This window comes from Ursus arctos, unplaced genomic scaffold, assembly GCF_023065955.2.
Source record: "Ursus arctos isolate Adak ecotype North America unplaced genomic scaffold, UrsArc2.0 scaffold_14, whole genome shotgun sequence".
Lineage (NCBI taxonomy): Eukaryota > Metazoa > Chordata > Mammalia > Carnivora > Ursidae > Ursus > Ursus arctos.
In genome coordinates, this window is record NW_026622808.1 from 68851533 (window position 1) to 68868088 (window position 16556).

At 48.2% G+C, this 16556-nt stretch overlaps 1 protein-coding gene across 1 annotated transcript in view; it reads right to left on the bottom strand.

Annotated features, from left to right (window-relative positions):
* The window catches only part of CFAP92 (cilia and flagella associated protein 92 (putative)), a 28593-nt gene that overhangs the window by 11347 nt on the left and 690 nt on the right, over positions 1–16556 (bottom strand). Inside the window, exons 2-9 of the mRNA XM_057311964.1 lie at positions 16215–16509; positions 14866–15056; positions 14069–14273; positions 10412–10540; positions 9429–9516; positions 7811–7935; positions 4363–4509; positions 204–388 (exon numbers count right to left, since the gene is read on the bottom strand). Coding sequence (XP_057167947.1) covers positions 204–388; positions 4363–4509; positions 7811–7935; positions 9429–9516; positions 10412–10540; positions 14069–14273; positions 14866–15056; positions 16215–16476 — 1332 coding nt within the window. The 5' untranslated portion in view covers positions 16477–16509. The remainder of the gene's footprint in view (positions 1–203; positions 389–4362; positions 4510–7810; positions 7936–9428; positions 9517–10411; positions 10541–14068; positions 14274–14865; positions 15057–16214; positions 16510–16556) is intronic.

A 16556-nucleotide genomic window follows, 5' to 3' on the forward strand; every position in this document is an offset into this window, starting at 1 on the left:
GGTGTAGTGGGGAGACATCGAGAGCTGGTGGCCCCTAAACCTAGGAACCTAATCTCTCACGTCTCGCTGCGAGATCCTGAATGGTGAGATGTGGATGATGACACGTCTCACAGAAGGCCACTGGGGGGAATTAGAGATGACATGTAATGGGCAACTGGGTGGGAAAAAGAGCTCTCAAATCCGTTCTTCTGTCTCATTCTTACCTCTAGTTCGTGGAGGGGAACAGGTTGTGATGGAAGGCAGGAAACACACTTGATCTTTATGGTCAGGGGGTTTAAGTCCTGCTTTTGCTCCTCAGTCATGATAGGAACTTCTGTGTTTAAAGTCAAAAAACAATCTAAAATGCTGGCAGACTTCCCCCTGCCACGACTCACAATAGTTTGCCATCCTGGGGGGTGGGGAGGGAAATACACACAGCATTAGACTGTTACTCATGACAGCCCCGAGATGAGTGCAGAGGGATCGGGCAACCCGAGAAGAGCCAATGATGAATTATAACCAAAAGAAGAAAACATCAAAAAAAAAAAATTGGCAAACACCTACTGGCAGCATATGATATACCAGTTTCTCGAACTGAGGTCCCTTAAGTTCCCTAAGAGAATTTATTGGTGTGGTTTAATCTTGACGGTCGTCTTGTAATATAAACATTTCCTGGATCATCTATAGGGATACTGACGCTTAGGTGGTCCCCTCACGCAGTCTGATTTACTTGGTCTGGGATGTAGCCTCCACACTGGGGTTTTTGAAAGCTCCCCACGCAGGGCGCCTGGGTGGCTCAGCTGGTTAAGCATCTGCCTTCGGCTCAGGTCATGATCCCGGGGTCCTGGGATTGAGTCCCGCATTGGGCTCCTTGCTCAGCAGGGAGCCTGTTGCTCCCCCTGCTTGTGCTCTGACAAATAAATAAAAAATCTTTATAAATGAATGAATGAATGAATGAATGAATGAATGAATGAATGAAGTTAAATGCAATTTAAAATGCAGTTCCTTCATCACATGAGTCACATTTCAAATGCTCAGTAGCCATGTGTAGCTATGAGCTACTGGACCAGACAACGCAGCTCTAGAACATTCCATCACTGCACAGAGCTCTACTGGCGAGTGCTGCTCCGGGCAATTACTTTAGGACAGAACACATTCAAGAACACGTAATGCAGGGTCTCTGGTATGGCGGCCAGCGGTGCTGCCTTAACCGGTGTGGTCCAACAAGAAAAGCAGATACTGGTGTAGAACGTAACTGGTATGTTGGAGCCGAATCAAGCACGGCGCACCTCCGGCTGGGATGGGTTTGCAGGAGCGCAACCAGGGGAAAGGGTGGGTGAATGGAGCCACGGAGTGGCACACACACAGCCGGGAGAATCTTTTTCTCATGAAAGGGGTCCATACATCCTACCAGGTGGAGACATATTGGCGTGGGGGTGGAGGGAAGGTAAAATCCTCCAGTTGTACGAGCAGAGAGGCCTAGGCTCCCATCCTGGCTCTTTATCTTAGCAGTCCCATGACCTACAAGTGAGAGGCTCTGTGGGGCTTAATTTCCTCATGTGCAAAATGGGCAGAGATCCCACCGTGCTTAGGGTGAAGGACTAAGGGGGTTTACGTACTGAAGGTGCTGGGAACACTGCCCAGCTCATAGTGGGTGTTCAGAACGATCAGCTCTGCTCCTCTCACAAGGCCTGTGACTGTATGCCTAGGGCACACGAAGGCCCAGTCACTCACACTCAGAAACAGCTTCCCTTCCAAAGCAAGCCATGGCCCGGGGTGCGCCGCCAAGCGCACGGGCCAGGAGCGTGGGGCCGCATGCAGCTCCTGGGGGCAGCGCTCCGTGCTCCCACGGCTTTCTCTTCAACAAAGCTACTCGTTAAGGCCACAACTAATCATCATTCATATTCTAGAACCTTGCAAACCTTTTCATGGAAAAGACTGCCCAGGTTAGAAGAGACCTCCAGTGCAAACATGCACTCAAATCATCATTCAGAAACGTAGGGAGGTGTCAGCCATAATTCCAGGGTAGGGTTTCCCCACCTCAAAACCACAGACACTTGAGGACAGAGAATTCTTGGCTGTGGGGTCCATCCTGCGCATTATGGGACAGCAGCATCCCTCTGCTCCCACCTGTGACAACCAAAAAAACCTCCTCCTATGACCAAATGTCCCCTGGGGACAAGTGCCCAGGCTGAGAGGCCCCGCTCCAGAGTAAGAGAAAAGGAGCCCAGGAATGGACCCCGGAAGGTGCTCGCATCTACAACGGCCAGACTTGAGTGTGCGTTAATGTCACTGGATCCTCGGAACAGCCCTGTGTGGCTGCTATCGTCTCTGCTTTGTAGACAGAGAAACTGAGGTCCAGCAATGTTCCGAAATCGTCCAAGCTCTCTCGGCCAATAAGCAGTGGAACCCAAGTCCAAACCAGGCCTGCCTGGCTGCACTTGGCCTCTCCACTACGCAACAAAAATATAAGTTCATTCCAGAGTCTTTCTAGAATCTTAATGGGTTACCGGTCACCGAATATTCACCACTAAGGGACGCAAGGCCTAGGGCCTAATTTGAAATCGAAGATGATTACCAAAAATTATCATGTTGGTTTTGGGGATGATCTTATGCTATTATTTTACGGCAAAAACAAACATCCAAGGTCCTTCTTAGCTTAGGACCATAAACCACGATACCGGTATAAGGGAGGAGGTTTATCTTTCTGTCTTCCTTGCTGGAGGCCCAGCGTCCTGCATCCAGACCACCCAAATGTTCTGACAGAAGCCACCTCCACACATAACCCCTCTGTGTCCTACTGTTCGCAAGGTTAAAGCATTATCTCGCGTGACCCTTACTGCAGCCCTCTGGGGTGGAAATTCTTGCCCCTATTCTGCAGATGAGGACGTGGAGTTGAAGGACTCAGAGACAATGGCCGACTTGCTGGGCAATGGCTGAGCCAAGATTCCAAGTGACTGTTTGTCACTGATGCTCTTGGAATCAGTGTCCCATTACAGGGCCATGACGACACAGGTTAGAGAGAGAGGAGGCCCAGTCACCTCTGGGCTTCGCCCTGCTGGAAAAAGTCATGCCAGGCTGGTTGAGACCATCTGAGCTTCTCCTTCCTCCCAGAGCAAAATTAAGAAGCAAAATCAACCTCGATCCAAAGTCAGGGGGTCACCCGGACCTCACCCACCTACAGGCACGGGTTTCTCTTGGGGATTCAGCCCACGAGGTATTCCCCAGAGACGTCTGCCCCAAGCAGGAGCAAGCAACCACCATGCGGAGGCTGGGTCCTCCTGGAGCGCAGACTGAGAGTGGGTAAGCGTCTCTGAAAATTCGCTTCTCTAGAAAAGACGCCAACGCCACAGGAAAGCTAACCTGAAAGGCCCAACTTTAGGGGAAAGCAGATTTTCAAAAATCCATTTAAAGGTGAAAACTAAACAGTTGATAGTATTTCCTCAAAGCGTATCCACATCAACACAAGAGCTTGTGAGAAGACAATTTTCCTGGCACCTGTGGAACTTGACGCTGACTTTTATGGGGCAAAACCGCAAGCAGCTGCAAGGCTTCCGTCCAGCTCAAGACAGGAGCCTAAATTTCTGCAGACTGGCCAGTAGAGGGCGCACATTCACCCTGATGATCAAAAACACCCCCCTACCATGAATAGGCCGGAAAAGATTTTCTCTGAAAGAGGGCTCCCCCCATATTACTATTTTAAAAACGAAGTCGTATAATTTTACCCAAAATATATTCTGAGTTTTCCATTATCAAAGCCTAGGGATATAACATGCATACCTACTTATTATTTGTCAAACCGTAGAAAACCTAGTTTCCAAATTGTGACAGATCTTACGAAGCAAGAGAACGAAACCCGTTCTGCCCCTGAGCTACGTGATCTCAAGGGAATTGCTTTGCCTTCTCCAAGTCCTGATTCCTCACAGAACAAAGGACAGGCACCCCACCGGCACCCCTACAAGCTTACTGGGAGGCTCAGAGTTTGCCGTGAGCAGTAAAGAACGGGACAGAAATCCTGGCTCCCTCTCTCATTTCCTCTATTAGATGTTTTCATAAAAATCTGCAGGAAGGTGTTTATAAAAAGCAGCATCTTATTTAGCCAACAAAATCAGCACAGTTATTCTTCCAGGTTTCTTTGGAATCAGGCCTGAGTACAAACCCTGGCTTCGCCCTTACTTGCTGTGTGATCTCCAACAATACATCCGACCTCTCTGTGCCTCCTTCTCTATACAACAGAGGCGCTTACCTCCACTTTGCTGAAGCGACTGTGAGCGTGGAGCTAGGTGGCAGAACAGAGGCTTGGGCAGTGTGAGCATCCCGTTTATGGACATTCTAACCACACGTGACAAGACAACCAACACCTGCTGGGACCAGGGTAGCCACCTGCGAGGAGCGGCATCACCGCCAGCTCGGTAGAGAAGGTCCCATGCTTCCCATTTCCTTCCACCTTGTGGACGGTTTCCTCTTCTGCTCGAGATTTCTTCCTTTTCTTCTGGCTCTTCTTTCTCCCCTCTGAGTCTATCCGTTTAACTGTGAAATCAAAGGAAGGAAATAAACGTTAAAAGGGTCTCCTATCCAAGCTACCATATGTGAATGCACCCATGCTACAGAGATTCAGAACGGTTCTGGAAGATCCTTGAAGGCAGAGGTTGTCCTTTTTGCTGCTGCCCTTCTCCAGGAACCAGAAGAGGGGTCTACATACAAATAGCAAACCGGTTGTCAGTTACCTGCAGGAAGAACGTGAGGTTGTCAGTTACCTGCAGGAAGAACGTGAGGGCCCTTCTGATCTCCCACCCGCGCTGACCCAAGAACACGGGCAGAGGGGGCTGAGGTTGGAGGACGATCGGGACCGCCACACACCAAACTTCTCCCCCAAGTCAGCTCTTCACCACAGCGCAGGGCTAAGGTTTGTGCTTGCGAGTTGAAACCACCAAGGTTCCACAACCAGGTCTTCCCCTCCTAATTCTGAGCCTCAGTCACCCCATCTGTAGAATGGGGGCAACCGTGCCTGCCTTGTAGGGTGTTGAGAAGAGTAAATGAGCACAGGTATCTGAAATATTCAGCTCTGTGCTAAGCTCAGATCTGGGGCAGGGGAGGGGGGAGAAGACAATAAGACATATGTATCTATGGTAATTAACACCACGAGCTATTTGTTCCGTGATACAAAGACCAGTGGAACAGACTATAGAAAGCCCAGAAATACACTGCATGCGTGAGGGGACTTAACAGATGCCAGAAGTGGCATTTCAGATCAGTGGGAAAGGATGGACTAGTCAATTAATGACACGGTCTCTCCATTTGGAGGCAAATGAAATGATTGGGCATCTCATGCCCTTAGCAAAATGAAAGGCAGACTAACGGTGGAAAACAAAAAACTTCAAAATAATTCGAAGAATACGTAGGAGACTACTGATGTCTGGATGAGGAAGGATTTCTTCAACATTACCAAAAGTACAAACTGGAAAGGAACAGTGACATAACTGGTGTGCAAACCAAGACAGCACACGTAAAGTGTGATGTCACAGCCTATGATGCTTACAGTGCCTGTAAGTGCCCATGCATAATTATCCAGAAGATGTAAAGAATAAAGCTTATGGATTGGTAAGAAAAAATGTAAAACCCAGGGGCACCTGGGTGGCTCAGTCAGTTAAGCATCTGCCTTCAGCTCAGGTCATGATCTTGGGATCCTGGGATGGAGCCCCAAGTCCCCAGGTCAGGCTCCCAGCTCAGCGGGGAGTCTGTTTCTCTCTCTCCCTCTGTTCTTCTCCACCACTCATGCTCTCTCTCTCTCAAATAAATATTTTTTTAAAAAGTATAAAACCCAACAGAAAAATAAGCAAAGAAACAGGGATAGGCAAATCACATAAACTGTGACCTAAGAAGCATATGAGATGCTGTCAACCCCACGAGGAATCAGGAAGGAAGCCCCTGACTGTGCCAAGCATGGCTGATAACGTGGACAAGCTGGAATTCTCAGGGCTTCTGTCAGGAGGGCAATAGGTACAAGCCAGAGAGTAAAAATCGGCAATACCTACTGAGGGGTCAAGGTGTGTTTGCCATGCCCTAGGATACCCCTGGGCAAATGCCCTAGACTCTCTGGCATGGGCAGAGACCTGCACACGGCTGCTCGTTATCACAGTGTTGGTGACACTGGGAAATTGGAGACAAGTCAAATGTCCCTCAGTGGGGAGTCCATGGGTGAAGGAGGCCACAGCCATCTGATGGGACACTCTACAGAAGTTACAAGGAAGGAGCCGGACTTACACACGTGGACACAAGAACACCTCCGAAATCGGGCGGAACACAAAGAGCAAGTTGCAGGAAGATACGTACAGTATGAAACCATTCCGGTAACCATAAAAACAAAACTCAATACAACAGTGTTTGAATGTGTCAGAAAGAATGGGGCGGCAGGGAAGGGTCACACCAATTTCTACGTAGGATAAGTAATGCTTTTTTTTTTAAAGATTTTATTTATTTATTTATTTATTTATTTATTTATTTATTTGAGAGAAAGAGAGAGCACAAGACAGCACAGGTAGGAGGGAGGGAGAAGCAGACTCCCCGCTGAGCAGGGAGCCCTACACGAGGCTCAATCCCAGAGCCAAAGGCAGATGCTTAACCGACTGCGCCACCCAGGCGCCCCTAGGGTGTGCTTCTTGAAAGCACAGGGTGCAAAGGAGACAGACTATATCGGTAAACGTTTCTTTCTCAAACAGGAGGGAGGGAGGGAGGGAGGAATGAAGGAAAGAAACAAAGGAAAAAAAGAAGAAAGGAAAGAGCAAGAAAGAGATGAAGGAAATGTGGCAAAACATTAACACCTAAATTACACACACATCGTAATTTTTTGTGTACCGTTTTTTTCAAAATAAAAAGATGGTTTAAAATTTTCATTAAACTGCTTTAAGAATATTTTTGAAAAGTGAGGCTATTTAATCTGGAAAAGAGATAACTCAGAAAGAGTTGAAGGTGTTCAGATATGAAAGTGTGGGACTAGGCTTTTCAGGCCTTAAAAAAGGAACGTGAGGCACTGTGTTTCCGACGGCTGCAGAGAGACTGCCTCAAGCCGTCACTTCTCTCTGCAGCTTCCGAGCGTTGAACTCCAACCAGGAAAAGCAGATTCACTGATAGAGTCAAGGAAATGATCTGTAGCAATTACAGCCGTACAAACAGGAAGTGGGCCATCCCAGGAGGCCCCAAGTGCACCAGCTCTAGAATATTCCACCTCATACTGGAAACCTAACTGCTTGCTGCAAAACTGGTGAGGAGACCAAGGTCAAGAATGAAGAGGTCAGTGCAGTGGCTTCTGAGGACCCTTGCCTCTTGGTCTGTCACTAAGACTACAAACTTCCTGCCACCTGGGATGCTATTTCCCTCATTCCAACATAAGAAGCAAATAACGTCTTATCTTCAGAGAGTCTTCACATAAATCCAACTCTTGTGCTTCCCCAACATACCTGCCGACCCTACCACAGCATCTACCACATAGGAATGTAGTTATTATTTGGAAGACTACAGTCAACATTAGAGATTTTCACGCTCCCCATGTTCACGACATCATGAGTCAGGAGCACGGAAACATTGGTGGAGTGGGAAGGGATGTTGTGTGGATGGGGGGGACGATGCGGGTAAGTGAATGGGATGAGGTGGGATGGAATGGCTAGGTGAAGGGAGACAGAATGGGCAAGTTGGAAGTGTATGGAGTACTCTCTTTCAAGTAACATTTGGTCAGATATCAAAGAATCTTTCTGAAGTATTCTGAATTTGAAATATTTCGTAAGTCCTCTAAGTCTAGTTATGTTATAAAATTCCAATATCCCATCTAACTTACTTTGAAATTTTTGCTTTTCCAACATGTTTGTTAAGCTGCTAAATGAGGATCTCTCAGTTAACTCCTTCATCTCCAACGCGGCTGCTGCTCCCAAAGAAAGAGCTGTTTCTCTTGATGTGCTCCATCTAGAAAATTCACCAAGAGAAAAGTAAATGAAGGTGAAAAAAATCAGGGACCAGATCTAAGAATCTATTTAGTGGACCAAATGTGAGCAGATCTTTATTTTATTTATTTATTTTAGATTTTATTTGTCAGAGAGAGAGTACAAATAGGGGGAGCAGCAGGCAGAGGGAGCAGCAGGCTCCCCTCTGAGCAGGGAGCCTGATGCGGGACTCAATTCCAGGACTCCGGGATCATGACCTGAGCTGAAGGCAGACACTTAACCAACTGTGCCACCTAGGTGCCCCGTGAGCAGATTTTTTAAAAATGACATTGCATTCCTCTAATCAATGCTTCTTAAATTTCAGTGTGCATATGAATCACCTGGAAATGCTATTAAACAAAATGCAAGTATGGTTCAGTAAGCCTGGGGCGGACCTGACATTCCACATTTCTAACAAGTTCCCAGTAATGTTGATGCTCTGCAGACCACACCTGTACTATCAATTTCTAACCAACTAGAAATATAATGGAAAATAATATATTTTTTATAAACGCAGTCAAAACTTTAAAATATCCAGGAATTTATTTACAGGAATTATCCAACATCTATAGGAAGAAAAAAAATTTAACTCTATTAAAAATCATAAAGGAGGAGCTGAATTAGATGAAAAGATATACCATGATCATGGATGGGAGAGCCTCACAATGTAAAAATGTCAATTCTTCTCAAATTAATGCATAAATTCAACACAAAAAGCAATTCTTTAAAAGTCAAGTTTTTTGCTTTTTGTTTTTTATTTGACAGAGAGAGAGACAGCCAGCGAGAGAGGGAACACAAGCAGGGGGAGTGGGAGAGGAAGAAGCAGGCTCCCTGCTCCGCTGGGAGCCTGATGCAGGCTCAATCCCAGGACTCCGGAATCATGCCCTGAGCCGAAGGGAGACGCTTAACAACTGAGCCACCCAGGCACCCCTAAAAGTCAAGATTTTTTAATGACATAGTCTCTTGGTTCTCCCCATCCCATTCTCCTAAGCCACCAGCTGGGCCTCCATTCTACCTCTGGTCCCCACAGCATCCAAGGAATCTCCAGATCCTTCTTAGGCTCTAAGAGCAACTGCACTCACAGCAGGAAAGGCTGTGGACTCAGTGATCCGAAGATATGGGCTAGAGTCCTGGCTTTACCAACACTCCCAAGATTCCCAAGAATTTCAGTTTTAAAACTTTAAGCAAATCACTAACCACTCTGTTATGTTGTGGGAGAAACCGAGATAGTAATACCACCTCACAGAGTGACTATGATGAGGACTGAGGTAACTAACACATGCAAAAGCACTGTGAATGTTTGCACTCATAAACACAAGCATTCCTTTCTCTATTCCTTTAACTTCACCTGGACTGCATGAGCTCCGACTTAGCTAAGTTACTAAAAATCCACATGACTCTTGCTGAGAGTCTGTAGGGCTTGTACAAGAGGGGGTTCCACTCCCACTCCCCAAAATAACATGGGTCCATCCTTACCGAACTGTGGCAAGATCTTCCATTCTGAGTACCTTTTCATATGCCTCGGAGATCTTGGGGAAAGTTTCAGACCCTGCTGGGTGAGAATCTGATAATATTTATTAGCAAGTGGACTTCCTGTTCCATTCTAGTTCATTAAGAAATGAGGGCCCTTTACCCGTTTTGTAATGGCAGTCATCAAGCAGAGGGATTGGTGTGTGGTGAGCATAAAAAGGCTGGTTAATAATAAACGAGTAAATGAATGAATATACAGACTAGGATTATTTGGACAGAGGCAAGAGGAAGCCTCCAATTTCTTATATAACACCCCACAGAGGGGAAAAAAAAGAAAAAAAAAGTCTTATCTATTCAGTTGTCCAATTCAACACTATTTGCGTCAGAGAATACTGAACACTCCCAAGATCCCCACATCCCCACCCACAGGGAATGTTACGGTGCTACCAGTAGATGAAAAATTATGTAGTTGCCACAAATGGAGTTTATACAAAGTTCTTAAGTAAATAGGAAAGGGCATGTAGGGACATTATTAATCTCAGAATACAAAATTATGTATCCAGAACAACCCTATCTATGTAAAAAAAAAAAAAAAAATCTTACAACAAAGGAAGTTGCCATAACATAATAACCAAAATATTACAATGCTTGTTCCTGGTGATAAAACTATGGTTGTTTTCCCTGCTTGTTTTATACTTTTCTATATTCACTGACTTTTCTAAAAAAAACCACACATATATAACTTCTATAGTTAGAAAAGTTTTGTAAGTCATAAAAAAAAATTAAACAAAGAGAAAGGATCAACAACGAAAAGTGATTCCCGCGCTGAGAGCAGCGCTGGGTTTGCAGAGGGAACCAGCACCAGCAGGAGTTGCTGATACACGGGAAGGATACCAGCGTACGTGCTCGACGCCAGCAACGCCCATCTATCCCCTCCCCTGCCATTGACTACCCCCCCCAGCTTGTCCCCAAAGGTCATCTCCACTCACCATGCAAAGACTTGTGTTTTCCTGCCTTTTCTGCTTTTTCTCGTGCATCCTGCTTGTCCCACTCCTCTTTGATGTGGGGGTCCTGTCCAGACAATCCTCTCTGATTTAAAACCAAATTCTTCACTTCCTCTAGAATGCAGGAGAAGAACCAATGACTCAGTCAATCCGAAATACTCACAGAACACCTTCTATGTTACGGCACTCTCCCAGTGCTGTGGATGGAGCAGGTGGATAAGACAGGCAGGGCCCCTGCCCTCCAGGAGCAGTTGCCTAGGACGCTGCTTCAACATACCAGGAAATCCAAACCTCAACTGGCAATGGCTTCTTCCAAAAAAGACCATTAAGTACTTGACATGCGTCCTTCCATTCAATCATCACGCTTCACTTGAAGGAACTTGAAGGAACTTCACTTGAAGGCACTTCCACTCGCCCCTATTTTACGGATGGGGAGTAGGACCCTTACATAATGTTGCTGTGATCAGAACTACCCCGCAGGGCTCCTTGCAGCCAGCCAGGGAGAGGAGCCCTCTCTTTTTCACTTCTATCAATACAGGACTCTGTACGCTTGTGGCAGCATCCAACATGGGAGGGATAATGAATGCAGATAATGGAAGCCACAAGAAAGAGGTGAAGAAATGAAGAGGTTCAACTGGATTCAGTGTTAAAGGACAGATACCAAGTGTGGAGAAAGAGAGGAGGCTAAGAGCCCGCTGGGGACAGCCTCATAGCTGCAGGCAGGCCTCACAATGGGGAAAACCCTAGTGTTTTCAGGGACCAGGAGTGAAGGTGAGAGTAGCAGTGAGAAAGGAGGCTCGGGGAACAAATTAGAGGTTGCCTTCAAGGCCACACCCAGAAGACGGACCTGGTTCCTGAAGCCACTGGGCGGCCATCTAGAGGTGCATAGCAATGAAGTGCCAAGGTCAAAGCAGGGCTATAGACAAGTCAGGGGACAGTGGTGGGGGAGAGGAGATGGGGAACAGACCTGGATGCAGAGGGAGGAACCAGCTAAGGGGTAGAGAGTCCCAAAGGACACCACACAGGCAGGGACACCAACCAGGTGTGGCGTGGAGCCACGGCCAAGAGCTGAGGGACTGCCAGGGTCACACATGACCTAGGGGCTTCACGAACGATGCCGTCTTTGTCCAGTAACTAAGAAACCAAGAGGCCGAGCCAATTTAAGAGAGGAGAAATGCTGGCTTTTGATGGGATGTTCCATTCAAAACCAGCAGGCTGAAGACTAACCAGTTCTGACTTATGGTTCACCCAAAGAGATTGCCTATCCTCTTTGGAACATGAGCCAAACCTCTCACGCTGTTTCTGCCCTCCCACAGACAAGAGTTTCAAGACGATAGCTTGTAAAGTGAAAAACAGGGCTTAAGACAACATGCACACCAGATGCCTTTTCATTAAAATGTTCTTTCTACTTACATATAAAAAGCACAGGGAAATGTTAACAATGACTGCCTCTGGTCAGGCATCATGGGATCTTACCTCTTTCTCCCTTGTGCTAGCCAATTCTGTTTGGTTTTTTTGGGTTTTGGTTGTTTTTTTTTTTTTAGGACTATTTATTTCAGAAGGAGAGAGAATCTGTGCAAGGAGGGGCAGAGGGAGAGAAGCCAACTGATGGCTGAGACCATCATCCCACGACGCCTGAGATCATGACCTGAGCTGAAATCACAAGTGGGACACCCAACCGACTGAGCCACCCAGGCAATCCTGTACTAGCCAATTTCTAAATTGTTTTACAAAATGCACACACACCACTTATGGAAAGAAATGATTTAACCTAAGAGGCGGTGATACCAGGCATGACATGGGGTTTGGAGAAGAGCAAGAACACTCACGAAGGCCCATCACCCCCCCCCCCGCAGGGCCTAGAACACCCTTCCTCCTCCCTTTTCTGGCCAGCTGATTCCATTTACCCTTCCAGACTTGGCTCCCATGGCCCCTTCTCCAGGAAGCCTTCCTGATACACCCGCCCCAACACCGCTGCTCCAATGTGAGCTCATTTCAGGGCAAATGTTTACCAGAAATTCTGGCTCAGCAGCTCTGGGGCAGGCCCTGGGATCTGCACTTGGGCAGCACTCCAAATGCATCTAACGCAGGTGGTTTTGAACCCCATGCTTTGAAGACGTGGGTCTTTCGTTCGGTCCAAGCAAGAAAAGGCAGCTTGAATCCCATTTTCTCACACGGAACCCCTACAATGAGTAGCTTAGATATAAACCAGTGATTCTCAGCCAGGGGTGATTCTGCTCCCCAACCCAGGGCACATTTGGCAACGTCTGAAGAAACCTTTGGTTGGCACAACCGTGAGGCTACTACGGGCATCCAGCAGGTGGAGGTCAGGGGTGCCGCCGAGCGTCCTACAGTGCCCAGGACAGCTCCCACAACACGGAATGATCTGACCCCAAATGCCAACAGCACCAAGGGTAAGAAACCCCAGCTATCAGTGAAAGGTGAATGGTCAGAAGTGCCAAGCCCCCCGGTGCCAGAAAGGCTCTTCAAAAACGCAGGCTGGACAGCCGGAGACAGCAGAGGGTTCCTAGTCACCAAACAATGGGTTCTGATTCTGGTGCTGCCATGCACTTCAAGCAGGTGTCAGTCTCCTTTGCTCACTGTAAAATGGGGGGAGCTGTACTTGTCGGGGCCACCACCAACAGTGATAAGGGTCCCACATTCCATCCATTCTCAGATGCACATCGCCATGACCTTTGGACGCTTCTAAAAACTGGATGCATCTTATAATTAATGCCACAGCATAGTTCAATTGGCAGCATTTTAGTTTTTAAATATAGACAACACACACTCTCTTTATTGCTGGGTGGCGGTGCACTCCCATCACCCTGCCTCGAGGCATATAAGCAGAGGAAGTGGGAAGGTGCCCAAGGTCGTTGGCTAGTTCAAGATGGAAGACAGGTTGACTCGAGCTGGCCGACTTCAAAGCCTGGACCTTTCCACTCTTCCTAGCTCTCTCCTTGGAGGGGAGCTCAAAAAGAGACTTTCTGGCATTGATAAAATATTTATGCAGGAGCGCCTGTGTGGCTCAGTCAGCTGGGCATCTGCCTTCAGCCCGGGTCATGGCCTCAGGGTCCTGGGATGGAGCCCTGCACTGGGCTCCCTGCTCAGCGGGGAGCCTGCTTCTCTCTCTCCCTCTGCCCTTTTCCCCTGTTTGTGCTCTCTCTCTCCCTCTCTCTCAAATAAAGTCTTAAAAAAATATTTCCCCAAATGAGAATGTAGAGGGTCTATATGAAAAGATTAACATGGTTGTCTCAGGGTCATGGGATTCTTAAGTTTTCTCTTGTTTCTTGGTGTCTTTTTTGTCAGTGAACACCCAATACTCAGGCAGGAGACGGGCCGGTGGGGAACACACACGTGGGTGCTGCCTGGGGACAGGAAGTGCAGAAATGTGGCGGAGGGAGGGGTGGTGACCAACGCCCGTGCACGGACACTGCCCAGCCTCAGACAACTCCCTGGGGCGGAACTTCCTGATGCTCAAGCCTGTCCTGGAGGGATGACGCACCACTGGTACCCAAAGCCACCTGTGCCCCGGGAAAGCGAGAGCAAGAAAAGGAGGGGACACTGGCTTTGATCCTGTTACTGGTGAGCAGTCACACGCCTCGAGAAATGTTTCAAATAAAACACAAGTACCCGACTTACCGAAAGATCCCGTATCTTCTCCATACCCAGTATTCTTTAACCGGTAATATCTGACTTTTCTCGAAACCTTGTCCTTCGTGTCCCAGACCCTCAAGGTTATTTTGTGGAAATTTATTTTCTTTAGTAATTCCTTCGTCACGTTGATGTTAAAAGTCTGGGTCCATGACACCCAGACTTTGTCCCCTTCGTGCCACGGCCTCACTGTCTGTGTAAAAGAGCACCAAGAGGCTTTAAGGGAGCAGGACCGGGAGGCCGAGCAGCCCAAGGTTACCCCCACCAGCGTTGTCCCCCGGGGCGCTGCTCTCCATCCGTCTGCCTTCTGTGCCTCGTGCTCCCCCAGCTGCCACCTCACATCAGGAAATGGGTGTCCTGGCCGGGGCCCCGTCATGTGTCTGGGTTCATCGGAAAAGACAGAGTCAAAGCAATCACCTGCCCATCGTGCCCTTCCCAGTGACTTCCAAGCACTGAGCCAGAGTCAGGCCACAGGCAGGCAGGTGGGTGTGTGCGCCGGCAGGTGGGTGTGTGCGCCGGCAGGTGGGTGTGCACACACTTGGATGCACACAGGTGCTCACACAGGGGGGGAAATCACGAGAGCGGCAAGAAACTTCCGAAACACCACAGAAATGACTAGATAGAGATATCTAAACAGAAAGTCCGGTAATTGGTATTGGTAGGCCCGTGTGGATTCTCATTCAGTAGGTCTGGGGTAGAACCCAACATCCTGCGTTTCTAGCAAGCTCCAAGGGAAGCAAGCACACTTTATGCAGTATTAGGCTATATGCGAGGTGCGCACGCACCTTCACTCCGGAGTCCAGGAACACTTTGGCCACCATCGGAAACACCACCATGTCAACTTTTCTAGGCTCCGCATCATCAGGCAGAAGGAAATACTCAACGTGGTAGTAACGGCGAACCTTTGCAGCAGGTTTGTCCATTTTAGGGTGTTTCCTATATTTTTCAATCAAAATTGTATATTTTCCTTTATTACCTAGAAGACATGGATTTAATGAGTCTTGTTTGAACCTCACGTGGGAAAGCACCCCTGTCTCCACAGTTCCCTGGAACCAAGAAACAGCCTGAGGCTGTGGGAGGCAGCCCACCCCCATGCTGCTTGCCCCACTTGGGGGCTGAGATGCAGGTCCAGGCCCCCTAGCTAGTAGAGTAACAGGGTGCAAATATTCACTGCATGACTCTGAGAGGGAGCTCCTCCTTACATTTTTCACCTGGGGCGCTTCGCCTGCCTCCCCCGGGCTTGGCGGTAAAAACGGTTCAAGTCACCAAAAAGATTGGTCAGTTCTAAACATGGTATACATCTAACCAAATAGCCTCCAAACGATCTGAGGCAAGAACGGATAGAACTACAAGGAGAAGCTGAAATTAATCTTCAGGGGGGTTGGTGCAAGCAGACAAAATACACATATCAAAAGCGGAGTTCTTTTCTCTGCCGCTGATCTTGGGGGTTCCACCATGTGACTTGCTTTGGCCAAAAAAAAGTTAGCAGGTGGGAGGTGCCCAAAGGCTTGAAGAGTCCCTGGGTGTCTGGGCTTGCCCTCTCGTGTGTCTCTGCCTTCCGATAACAACAGTGTGACTGGCCGACCCACAGGTCCAGGAGAAGGAAGAGAGACACGGGGAGCAGAGCAGAGCCACCGTGGGGAGCCTAGGCTGGACCCGCCGACCTGCTTATCCAGGAGAACAAGGGATTTCTGTTTGAACCCCCTGACTTGGGGAGTTGTTTGGGTTTGTTACACAGAATTTGGGGGCAACAGGTAATTGATATACCTATACGCTCAGAGATTTTCATTCAATACATCTGAGAATTTAAACAAGGAATTTGCACAGCCAGCTTACGGGAACCAATGCTGTAACCTCTTTCTCATTTATTCATCTGCGAAAAGCAGAAATAATACCACCTGCTTTTTAGGGTTGTTGAGAGGATTAAGCATGTGAAGCCTATTTAATCACTTACTTGCTTGGCCCACCATAGGCCCCCTAAAATTGCAGTTTCCTTCCTGACCTCTGCTGCTGGCATTGGCCACCTCACTTGGGAAAGCCAGTGGAGGGAGCTCAGGTGCCCTGAACTTCTAGGAGAAGGTCATTAGTGCACCTCTTTTTGCAGAGGCTGTTGGGATTCTGCTCCAGCACTTACCAGTGTTCACCGGGAAGGCCAATGAGATGATGAACTTGCAGGGGACAACCTGGGGCACATCGGAGTTGAAGGTGCTGGCAGGCCCATATGAGGACTCGCTGCTGCATGGGCGCTCCGAGTCCGACTCCTGGGCTTGGGCTTTGACCTTCAGGTGCTCCTCCATATCGCACTCACTCCCAGACTGGTAAAAGCTGACCATGGAGGACATGGGCCCCATGCTCGCCCTGTCCTCATCCTCCCACTCCCAGGCATGCAGCGACATTCTGCAGAGCACCCACGGGCGTGGCACTCCTGGCTGCAAGAAAATAAAGGCGCTGCGGTCACCTCCCTCTGTTCCCAGAA